Below are 12738 nucleotides of genomic sequence, written 5' to 3' on the forward strand. Positions count from 1 at the left end.
GGACGTTTGATATTATTTTACCAGTACTCTGAAATTACCAATACATTACAACATTATTTCAGATTATAATTATAACATATGTTTGTGTACATTTTTTTTGATATCTAGTTGTCTAGTAACACTTATTGAAACTCTGTAATATAGCGGCCCAACGGAGCCGACATGTCTCTTTGATAAAGGCTTCTTTTAGTTCTTTTAAATATGTAGGTTTAAAAAAATAAAAACATAAGTTAATTAGGACATTAGATTGCTCGTAGACTGACGACCGAATTGTAAACACAATATGCCTTCATGGCATATCTCGGTGGATAAGTTCTCGCATTCTGTTAAAGTTTCATCACAAGTTTTTTAGCCCAAAGTTTGTAACTATCTGGCATCTCTTTAGTTAGTATGAAATGCTACTATCGATTAATTGCGCTACTATTTTTCTATTTTTAAACCCTTAAATCGATAACGTCCACTATACTGGACATCACAAGAAAAATATTAACTTGCAGTTTTGTCTATGGTACTCGTGAACATGGACGCAAAATTTGAACCCATTCACACTTATTAATGTATGAAATTTTAAAAGTATGCAAGCTTAAAGGGGCCCACTGATTAACAGTCCGCCGGACGCTATCGGCCTGTCAGTTAGAACAAAAAGTTGACAGTTCTGAACAACGTAACTGACAGGCCGATATCCTCCGGCGGACTGGTAATCAGTGGGCCCCTTAAGACCCGAGCCATCTTAGGCGCAAGTACCTTATTTGTATCCAACTGTACCAAGCCATAAAACGTGAAGCTGTTGTTCTGTATAAGCTGATTAAGTAGTCTAAATCGTTAGAGATTCGCAAAATCCACAGCTAACAGTATTAAAATTAATTAAATCTTAGACTACGAGTATATTGTCGAAGTGCACTCAAGTTCCAAGCAGCTCTCAAGGCAGGTTTCTAAGTATTATTCAATATCTTCTCAAAAGTGATTTGGGTTTGAGCGCTGAGCGCTGACTGTGTATTATAAGCTCTCGATAAGCAAGATTATAAACGGTTATTAATGGTATTAAGATTCCCTGTTCTGCATTAAAGTAGACTTGATGAGTTATTCAAATACAAGTCTATAGTCTAGTTAAAATTTGATAAGAAAAGGTACAGGATCGTAAAATTATAATTTAAAAATAGTATCATTTATATTTCTGTAAAAACAAACTTTTCTTCTTCTTACTTAGAACTCAGATACTGGAATTCGCGGTCTTATTTAAGAAATCTTTTTCAATACAATTTCTTTCATGTTTATATTACATGTTGTAGTGTATTAAATATTCTTATCATGACCAAAAGAAAATAAAACCAATAAAATAATTATTTAACGATATTTAATTTCATACATTAGCTTTGAATTCCATTTGCGTATTTTTTCTTTCTTCCTCGTGGAATCGATATCAAAAATAAAGAATAGCCTACGAAATGGATTTTCAAGACAAATGGGGACGACGGGGTGTACAAATAATGTCTATTATGTCATTAGTCATTACTCTTCTTCTTCAACCTAGCGTTTTCCCGGCCTAGCGCCAGGGTCCGCTTTCCTGCTCAGTCTTCTCCACTTTGCCCGGTCTTTGGCATCCTCAGGTGTGAGATTGTTCTCTTGCATGTCCGCTGTCACGACACTCACGACGTCCAGCCAGCGCTTCATAAGCCCTTGCTACACGGTCGCCGACAAGCCCCTCAGACCGCGTGGCCTTGGTCTGGACGGACCGTGTAGACAGTTGTTTCCAACAAAATTTGACCAAAACTGACCAAGGACAGACCAAGGTCAGACGGTTAGAAGACTTGTCGGCGACCGTGTAGCAAGGGCTTTAGGCCTACCGCGGCCGCGTGATCTAGGACCTTGGACAGTGAGATTGAGGCATCTATTTCCGACGTATACCGGTCTGCGGCGTATATGGCCATACCATCGGAGGCGACTTTCCTGCAGCTTATCCGCTACGTCACGGATTCCGAGGCTGCCACGGATGTGTTCGTTACGAATGCGATCTAGTCGCGTCAGGGAAAAAAATTGGGACTACGTGTTTATAGAGAAGCGGTCGTTCACTATCGTCTTAAAGCGATTTTACAGTGGAAAGACAACTGTTAAACACAGACATAGTTACTTTACTCTCGCATACTGAGGGGCTACCGCGAAAACCGAATTTCGCAAATTGCGGGGATCTTTCTCTTTTACTCCAATGAAGGCGTAATTAGAGTGACAGAGAAAAATGCCCGCAATTTGCGAAATTCGGTTTTCGCGGCTCAGCGGCTGATGTGTCGCTGGAAAGTTTCTAAAGTTGCGAAATGTATTCAAAGAAAAATTGCATAAACTTCCCATATTTATGTATGCAGATAGAAACTTTCCTTTCCCGTATTTTCCATAAATTCCTAAGAACACTTTCAGCATTTGGAGAATTTTCCGCAACATGCATATCCTGTAGGTATAGTCAGAAGCAGAAGTTGCTAAGCGGGGCAGGTGTTCAAAATGATCTTGACGCGACTCTATTATTAACAGAATAAGAGCGTGTCAAGGTAATTTTGAATACCTCGCCCGTTTAGCAACTGACTGTACTACCGCGTCATAATAACTAGCATGGATATAGTAGATATTTGTTGTCCACAGAAGGAGACATATCCATGGGACAACACCAACAAACCCACTACACCGGACGAGTGTTTTGAGGCCGAAGACCACAAGAGAGCCATAGTGCAAGGTAATCTTCCTCGTACCGTAAAATGGGGTGAGTAGGGTTCGCGGGGAGAGTTGGGTTCTGAATGGGGAGAGAAGGGATGAAAGGGGGGTGAGATGGGATTTTAAGGCTACTGCTACAAAAATAATGTATTCCAATTTAAAATGGAGCTATAGTACCTAATACTCATAATAAAAAAAATCGATCCAACAATCTTCCAAAGTCACCTTTGTATGAAATCCCATCTCACCCCAATTACGAGGGACTACGGGGTGAGGTGGGATTTCCTGTTTATCGTCAAAGTTACATATGAAATGGAACTACCCAAAATAAAATAAAAACTAAAATACGAACGTCCGGAACACTTATTATATACACCATTCAGTTTGCAATAGTTTGCATATGTAAAAATAATATGTTACCGAGGTTTGAATGTCAGTTTTGACCCTACTCACCCCATTTTACGGTACTCATTTTTCCTCATTCTTTGCCCAGGAAGGAAGTACAAAGAATGCCGGAGACAAGTTAGTTTGAGAACATTATAATATATCGAGTATTAAATTGGAGCAAACTGTACATACCGTACTTCACTTGACGTAACTTATTGTGAGCGCCACGACTACCTTCGACCAAATTTTAAGAGAGCACTTTTCGGGGTCAATCATTCAAACTTTGAAGTTTTAGAAAGGATTAGTCCATAGGTAAATATGCAGATTGCAGAAAAATGTTCCAGTTTTTACAAAAACTACTTAATACTTAATTGCTTGCCGGCAAAACTTATTCAATATACTAGAGTTAAAAAAATATACATATAATTTACTTGAGCACAATGATCATTATGTAGGTATATGGACCGGCAGGCTGACGTAAAGTGACATAGGACACTTTATTTTTTGGTGTAACTTACCACCCTAAAGGGGTCCACTGATTACCAGTCCGCCGGACGATATCGACCTGTCAGTTAGAACAAAAAGTTGACAGCTCCGAACAACTGACAGACCGATATCTTCCGGCGGACTGTTAATCACCCTAAAAGAAACAACACCGTGTTTAAATTAAAAAAAAAATCGGTATTAGTATTTTTTCCGAAACAAAGGTCATAAAAAGCGGCCAAGTGCGAGTCGGACTCGCCCATGAAGGGTTCCGTATATAGGCGATTTATGACGTATTAAAAAAAAAACTACTTACTAGATCTCGTTCAAACCAATTTTCGGTGGAAGTTTACATGGTAATGTACATCATATATTTTTTTTAGTTTTATCATTCTGTTATTTTAGAAGTTACAGGGGGGGGGGGGACACATTTTACCACTTTGGAAGTGTCTCTCGCGCAAACTATTCAGTTTAGAAAAAAATGATATTAGAAACCTCAATATCATTATTAAAGACCTATCCATACATACCCCACACGTATGGGTCTGATGAAAAAAAAATTTTTGAGTTTCAGTTCTAAGTATGGGGAACCCCAAAAATTTATTGTTTTTTTTCTATTTTTGTGTGAAAATCTTAATGCGGTTCACAGAATACATCTACTTACCAAGTTTCAACAGTATAGTTCTTATAGTTTCGGAGAAAAGTGGCTGTGACATACGGACGGACAGACAGACGGACAGACAGACAGACAGACATGACGAATCTATAAGGGTTCCGTTTTTTGCCATTTGGCTACGGAACCCTAAAAAAGCAATAGGGAAACTATTTGACCTAGTGAATTTTATGTCAAATGAAAATTGATTTAATACGTTGGTTGACTTGGTTGGTTAACCATGTACAGATGATCACGAGATGGCGCTGGTCTGATCGATACAGACCAGCGCCATCTCGTGATTTAATTTATTACAGGCTTGCCAGCTCCCTCGCTTGTGATCGCTCACCCATGGCCTATACTTACTAATGTAGGAGCTTTTCGAAAAATTGAATTACTTCTAAGTTAATGAGGTGTTGTGCTTACGCTTTGTTTTTTGGGGGCGAGAATGTTTCAGAAACTGTATTTCATCATAATTTGCCTAGCTATAAATAGCCGTTTTAGACGTTATTACCTCTTAGTAACTTTACTGTATCTAAATTATAGCACTTAGGGTGATGAAACTTGTGTCTGTTTCGGAAGTTCTATTCTTAGTGTAAGGCCTGAGTAAGGGCGGAGCGTTCGGCGGGGCGTGCAGCGTGGCGTCGGGCTCTCAAGTAATTTGAGCAGTGTGCACTAAGGCCGCTCCTATACGTTGGCATTTGTTTAACATGTACGCCGCACGCCCCACTCAGGCCTTAGTGTAAGGCCTGAGTGGACGCTCGAAGCGGAGCGTTCGGCGGGGCGTGCAGCGTGGCGTCGGGCTCTCAAGTAATTTGAGCAGCGTGCACTAAGGCCGCTCCTATACGTTGGCATTTGTTTAACATGTAGGCCGCACGCCCCACTCAGGCCTTAGTGTAAGGCCTGAGTGGACGCTCGAAGCGGAGCGTTCGGCGGGGCATGCAGCGTGGCGTCGGGGTCAGGAGTAATTTGAGCAGCGTGCACTAAGGCCGCTCCTATACGTTTTCATTTGTTTAACATGCACGCCGCACGCCTCGCCCCGCTGCACGCCCAACTCGAGCGTCCACTCAGGCCTCACACTTACGCTTAGAACTCAATTGAGTTTTTTAATTTTTAACAAGCAATAACGTTTGCTAACGATGCTATTATGTAGCCAGGAGCTATTATATATATTATTATTAGTATATTAGGAGGCCGTGAGTTCAAGTCTCACCAAGACAGTAATTTTTCCACTTTTATTCTTAGTCCAATAGAGTCCTTGACGTTCTTCGTAGAGATCTAAATCTATTGTATGTATTGTAGTAAAAACGCAAGAACCAATGAATTGTAAAAACTTACGGTACTCCGTTAATATACATTTTAATGTAATGAGATTCCGGGATGTAGGTACTTAAAGAAATAAATATAAAAATAAATAAAACCAAGATATAGTTATATTTGTGGCATTATTTGCTACGTAAGACAATTCTAGGAACTGTTCAGGCAGTTCTAATAATTGGCAGAAGTTCGCTTGCTGCATTTGCTCATTACACAATTCTAGTTTCCAGCTAAAGTCAGCTTGCTAGTTTCATTGCTTCTCTGAACCTCGCTTGATAGTTCCGACATTCAAGTCTAGCTGAGCGCGGTGTCGGATTAAGACGAAACAGGAGCTGACATTTAAATATTTTAGGTAAATATACCCGTATCGCTAACGGAAGCGGCTCCTAAAACTAGTGCGATAAGGACAAGGCGAAAAATCCTGCGTAAAAATCTCAAAAATCGAGGTTTCGTACTCGACTATTTCCTCCTCCAAAACTTAACCAATCGTAACCAAATTTGGAAATCTAAATGATTATGAAATTATCTGTGTCGGACCGTTTTGATTTTTTGGCTAATTGATATCAGTTTTGAATACCACGCCCCTCATTGCGGCATAGTCAATTAGGCCATTTTGGCCATTTTTGAAGGGCTCTAGCGCATTAGAAAACAAAAATATCAAAAAAAGCAAAACGGTCCGACACAGATATTGACAATATTAATCTGTGTTGAAAAAATCATTGCTCTAGCTTCAAAACCCACGGAGGAAACAGTCGAGTACGTTTGTATGGAGAAATGGCCACTCCTGTTGGCTCTTAAGTACTTGACGATAGTATTTGCTAAGTGAACTTACTTAATGTGTTGTTATTTGTGTTAAATGAACGTTAGTATTTTGTAATAGGTACTACTCTAGAAATAAACAAAATTAGTTTATGGATGGATCAACTATTTCTTGTTGTTATTCTGTCCGGTCAGCAGACCTTCTTCTGACACGCTTGGTAGACGACCCTCAATGGAAAGGGTTTATAAGTATCACAAAAAGCGTGCTTGGTGAATTTCAATGCTTAAAGATCAGGTTTTAAAAAGTGACCCAGGAGAACGTAACCATGGCAACGAGTGACAAGAAAAAGTTGATTCACCCTTATCGACGTTTTGAATTAATTGAAGCAAATTAATTCACTTTTCTGTACACTTAAAACGCTATGTCGTATAACCATATTTATTTACCTCATTATACATAGGTAGTTATTTTTGTTGAATGTGGAAGGGGGATTCTCTGAATTATCCGACAGATAGTCAAGGCTTCGTTGTGTAAGATACTATTGCAGGTACCTAATACATAATACATAATATATATGTGACGTTATCTATGAAAAGGAACTTTATTGTCGATGGCGCTTACGCCATTATGAACGATGCTCCGATATAAATACAATGCCGCGCGACGCTGTGCGGCGTAAGCGCCATCGACATTTTCATAATGCCCCATATGAACTTTTTAATTTTATCGACACTACTTTTAGAAGCTTCTATCGTTACGTTGTTAGTCATAAAAACACTTCTCATTTTCCCGTGAACCCGTATACAATAGACCTTATTCTCAAAACAATTGACATGCAATATGATATTGAAAAACTTATTGACTGCGTGCGCTCTCTCACTCTAAAGCGTGGGCGTGGGCCACAGAACATATTAAAGAGGTTAGAATGGCTATCGCGCACAGTTAGTATCAGAACCGGTGTCGCCGCTCGTTCCTCTCCACATTTACTAACACTCGCGCAACGGTAGTAAAAACTAGCTAGCGCCTTGTGTGCATGGTGAATGGATACGCCTCCTTTAAACAGATTTGACGTCTGGCTTCTTAATCTGAACGTTATTGTGGCGCAAAAAGGCATGTTTACTTCATTTTCGGTCAGCGCGGGCGAGTAGCATGCGAGCGTTTGCTCAAAACCCCGCGGCGACACGTACCCTGTTCGCATCGCCATTCTACTTGTTCTGTGGCGTGGGCTCATTTATTCGAGTGTGACCCATCGATATCCACAATGAATTGGCATGACACTGTTGTTGAATTTTAGCTCCTGAATATGGGCTTTGTATGGAGTTGAATAATACACTTGTGCTCAAGGCGCCTCTAAGGCCATAAAACTGGCGAATTGGAATTGCTCTAACGTTATAAACGAGAGAGGCACATCATACATTTTACTTTACAGAAGGTTAAGAGTTACCTCGTACAAAAAGCTAATTGAAGTTATTCATAAACGCGCTACAAGCCTTAATTAGCTATGAATCGTTTGTCTTAATCCGTCAATTTGAACTTATGTGCTTGTAAGAAGGATAAAACATACATTAAATAAGTGAGGATTGTAATATTGTACGTAAGTACACAAAATTGCAATAAGTAGGTAACCCCCTGGTATATCATTACTTAAATGTCCAACTTATATTTGAAAATTTTGTAATTTATAACATTATTAAATGTGTTGTGTTCAAAATGCCTGAAAGTGAGAAATTAATAAAAGTAAACCATCTATATCACAGTACGGTTTCTTAGCTTCATATAAAAATAAAAGCATTAAAATTAGAATGTATCTAACGTTTAAAGTTACAAACATAGAAGTAAATATTACTGTCATAATATTCTGATTAATTACGTATGCCATCTGACGTGGCAGTTGAAATAAATCGTAAAAGGCTAAAATGGCAAAGTTATTTTAGTGGATATCACGGGTAAATACGAGTATAATCTGCGTGTTACAACTATTATCAATTCCGTGTAGGTATACCTTCTGATGTGGCACATTACTGCGGTCTGGTGACTTAATGTTTACTTTGTAGGTACTGCGCAGCGTCAGATTGCACTCCCGCAAATGACATCTGCAGCTGTATTTGTACAGGCGGATTATAAAATATGAGCTCTAGAGATTTGATGCCACATACATATACTCACAAAATGTTTGCTTTTAGGTTTTAAATTTAAATTGGCAACTTGTTTTGTTATTGTTATGGTATGTGGGTGAATTTTTCTCGTTGTCATGGTTACGTTCTCCTGGGTCACTCTTTAAAACATGATTTTTAGGCATTTAAATTCACCAAACACGTTTTTTTGTGATACTTATAAACCCATTCCATTGAGAGTCGTCTACCAAGCGTGTCAGAAGAAGGTGGTGTAGGTACAAAATCTTCTAAAAAACTACAGGTACTACTATTATCTCCTGGCTGATCGGACAGAATAACAAAAAGAAATAGTTGATCCACCCATGTGCGGCGACCTTGACAGAACACGTAGTTAGTGCATTTTGAGCAGAACGATAAACACACGCGATCGTAATATCAATAAATAGGTTTTAAAGTATGAATACTTAGCCTGTTTCTAGTGAAGCATAACAAACAAAAAAGTTTTATTCTGGTGTCTTTTTTAATTTTGTATAAAAAAAATGTATTAAGTAAGATACTTAAACCACATTTGAAGCTAGCCAGCCGTACTCTTAACTCAAACGAGCGTTATAAACGAGCTTATTTTACAATGAACCCTTGAGTTACGGCTTTTATAGAAGGTCAAATAGTTCTTGTTCTCTGTTAAAATTTCAATAATGCTTTAAGACGAATAGCTCAAAGTTTATAATTTATTGGCTACCAAAGCCGCAGCTCTGAGGCTGGGTTATGTCTAATAAATAATTAGTTGGCATGTTTTATGATCTGGGGCCTGTTTCTCAAACGCTTGTAACTCGTAATACAAGCAGATATCAATTTTTGACAGCTTTTGTTACAAAGGGACTTCCACTTGTATTACAAGTTACAAGCTTTTGAGAAACGTGCCCCAGTCGTCAGTTTGTTTACAAATGTAAACATGTTATGCACTGAAATATACGGAAATATAAATATCAAGTGATTGATGAAATACGACGTCCTTTTTGGAAAAGCGATCAATCAAATTAAGGTTGTTTATTGAAAAGCAGATTTTACGAATCTGTGAGCGTATATTAATTGAGATTAATTGCCTTCATAAGAAATAAGTAAATTATAACTTATGAGTTCTTCACGATCCTTTAATTTACTTGGGATCAAACGAATCAAATCAGAATTAGACGTAATTTTAAATGTACTGATATTCTCTAATTAGAATCAATTTTCAGATATACTCGTTTTGTTCAGTCTTTCTTTTCGAGGAATACAAATAATAACTGTAAAATGTTTTTAATTAGGTATGTATTGTGTTTATTATAGGTACTGCTGTCAAGATTAATAAATAGCTACGTAACTAAATATTTAAGACCTGGTTATTTGCTAAAACAGAAGTACTTATTCCACTGGTAATGATTTCTATACTTAAGTGCTGTTCTTTTATACGACTTCTTATTTATTACTCTTACTCGTAACATGTTGTGCAATATAAATAAGCTTTGTGTAGGTAAAATTTATGATTCGCACACTGACATTGAAATCTTTACGGTTTACCGGAGCAACAAATTTAAGTAATGTTCAAGTGCTTATGTACTTACTAGTATATAATTTACCTAAGTAAAACATGTACCTACGATACAACACACTCAGGATCCATTTGCTCACTGACTGCTTCCTTATCTTAGTGTTTTCCCAAATTTCAAAACGAGTCGTCCACGTTTGTAGTATTGTTCAAATTTTAATTTAAGAGCTTACATATTTGGCCGTGGCGCCACTTTTTAATTACTAATCCGGTTGATATTAAACATAGCCTAGCCTAGCTTTATTTGACGTTCATAAGCGCATTGTAATTAGTATGTAATAGGCATAAGCCTACTTGAATAAACTATCTTTTATCTTTTATCTTTATCTTTATCATAACTCTTGTTACAGAAAACATATGCCACTGTAAATTTGAGTTGAAGTATATTCCACCGGTAAAATCTCTTCAACCGCCGTCGTTCGAACCCTCTTCTACAGAAATACCCATAGGTAAGAAAAGTTACTGTATTTATAATGAGTAGGAAGGAACTTGGTTAATAATTGTCTTCTAATTTCACTTAATTAGTTAATTACTTTATTACACGTTCTTTCATAGGTATATATTCATATTTATATATCACATTGTAGATATATTAGAACGTACTTACTATTGGATGAAAGAGGAAAATAAATAATTGTTATGTAGGTACACATGACCTACAAATATTGTCACAGGGCGTAAAAGTGTACTAAGGCAATATTTTAGCCCTTTTGTCAATATTTTGCTGATATTTCCCAGAAAGACTACAGTACGAGGTTCTTCATAAAAATAACTTCTTCCAATCCGTGGTACCTGTGTTGCGTACACAACACAACTTAATTCGCCGTGTTATGAAAGAAAATAACGAGGCAACATTCACTTAGTATGTGTTCTAGCTAATCTGTTTGAATATTAAATGAAAGAAAAATGATACATTCACTTGAACGAAAATCCATTCGAGTGAACCGTCTGATATCACCTTCATTCCTGAGCTAATCAATTTAGAACTTGTTACCCGTGATTACATTGTGAAAGTAATCTTAGTTCATAACACGTACGTGTTTAGTTAAACACTGACAAGATTTATATGTGACGTTATCTATGAAAAGGGACCTTATTGTCGATGGCGCTTACGCCATTATTAACGATGCTCCGATATAAATACAATGCCGCGCAATGCTGTGCCGCGTAAGCGCCATCGACAATAAGGTCCCTTTTCATAGGTAATGCCCCATATGTGCGTGCTAATTATTAGTTCCTTAGTGTAGATTTTCGACGATGAGATAGATTGTACAAATTTATTAAACATCTACCAAATGTATCTTAAATAATAACAACAACAGAAAAAATAATTAGGAAAGGGGACCCGGGCAAAGGCCGGGACTCGCTTAAAATCATGACTGAACGTGTGTTTTAAAATACGACAGTATTAATATGTAATATTTTCGATTTCAAATATATGTTGCTTTCCATAAAATAAATCCTTATGCTTCAAGTGCAATAAGGACGTTTTCATCTGTTTTCATCAAATCACAATAGAAATTCAGATAAAAAGGTCTTTATCGCAGATGAAGCATAAGGCCTCTCTGATGGGAAGCCACATATACTCCTTGATAACTTTGTATAGTAATCGTAACAATTACACAGTGACTTCACCTCCATCGTTGAAGAGAATTTGCGAGTGCTTCGGCAAGATAAAACCAATAGTCCCGGCTCATGAAGAACCCTGCTGCTTACAGTTCAAAAGCATTCCTATAAAAACAGGTAATAATTGTACCATACTGAAAGTTTCTGGATTCTGATATATGAGACGACTTATTTTTTCTAAGTGGCCAGTCCAGGAATTTTCAGTATGCTCTAAGTATAAGCCAATTCACGGTTTAGTTATTCAATCTGTTTCCGATATGATGCTGATTTATCAGTCTTTTGACAATGACAGATCTGTATCCGTTTTGGTAGCTTTCGCTTACTCGGCAGTCAATATTAGCACGAGGGGTTAAACAACAACTTTGCCCGCTTATAAAAGAAATAACTAGTCGGCCTAGCCAAGCTGACAATCGCTATCGATTCGATAACGAAACGCTTTGTCTCTATCGCTCTTTCATATTAGTGGGGCAGTGACAGTTGCGTTTTGATCGCTACGGAGCGTAAGCGATTGGCTACCTCCACTTTGTCCATGTGACATGACATGTTCTGCGCTCTTGGAATTAAATTGCAAGACGTTAAACGCTTTCCGAGGAACATAAGCCAATGTACGAACCTGATTCAATAGAAGGACGATGTCTGATCCAACATTGACGGAACGATTAAAGAAGAACATCATATTATCGCTTAATCACTTAAGGCCGATACAGACCGACTGCAACCCGACTTACCCGACTCACCCGACTGCAATGTGTATGGGAACTGCATTTCAACTGCACGCCAACTACAAGTTGCAGTCGGGTTGCAGTCCGTCTGTATCGGCCCTTAGGAATATTATGAATAGCCAATCTTACAAAGCCATGTGCATTTATCAGCCTTCTTGTGTTTTGTAATTTAGTGAGATCTCGCAGGCTGATTCTTCGCAATGATGGCAAGGTGACGGCACGATGGCGGATGGTGGTCAGACGCTGGCCACGCCAGAAAAATCGAGTGGCCACTATAGATGCATTAACTATTGGTAAGTACATCTGACATTTTACCACTTAAGCCCACTTGCACCATCCCACTAACCCAGGGTTAAGCGGTTAAATCGTTAACCTAATGTCAAATTGTACTG

General features: G+C 38.1%; 1 protein-coding gene across 1 annotated transcript in view; it reads left to right on the forward strand.

Annotated features, from left to right (window-relative positions):
• The window catches only part of LOC134652710 (uncharacterized), a 120911-nt gene that overhangs the window by 52061 nt on the left and 56112 nt on the right, over window positions 1-12738 (forward strand). The window contains exons 13-16 of the mRNA XM_063507873.1: window positions 2629-2719; window positions 10349-10447; window positions 11625-11741; window positions 12520-12639. Coding sequence (XP_063363943.1) covers window positions 2629-2719; window positions 10349-10447; window positions 11625-11741; window positions 12520-12639 — 427 coding nt within the window. The remainder of the gene's footprint in view (window positions 1-2628; window positions 2720-10348; window positions 10448-11624; window positions 11742-12519; window positions 12640-12738) is intronic.

The sequence above is a fragment of the Cydia amplana genome, chromosome 12 (assembly GCF_948474715.1).
Source record: "Cydia amplana chromosome 12, ilCydAmpl1.1, whole genome shotgun sequence".
NCBI lineage: Eukaryota > Metazoa > Arthropoda > Insecta > Lepidoptera > Tortricidae > Cydia > Cydia amplana.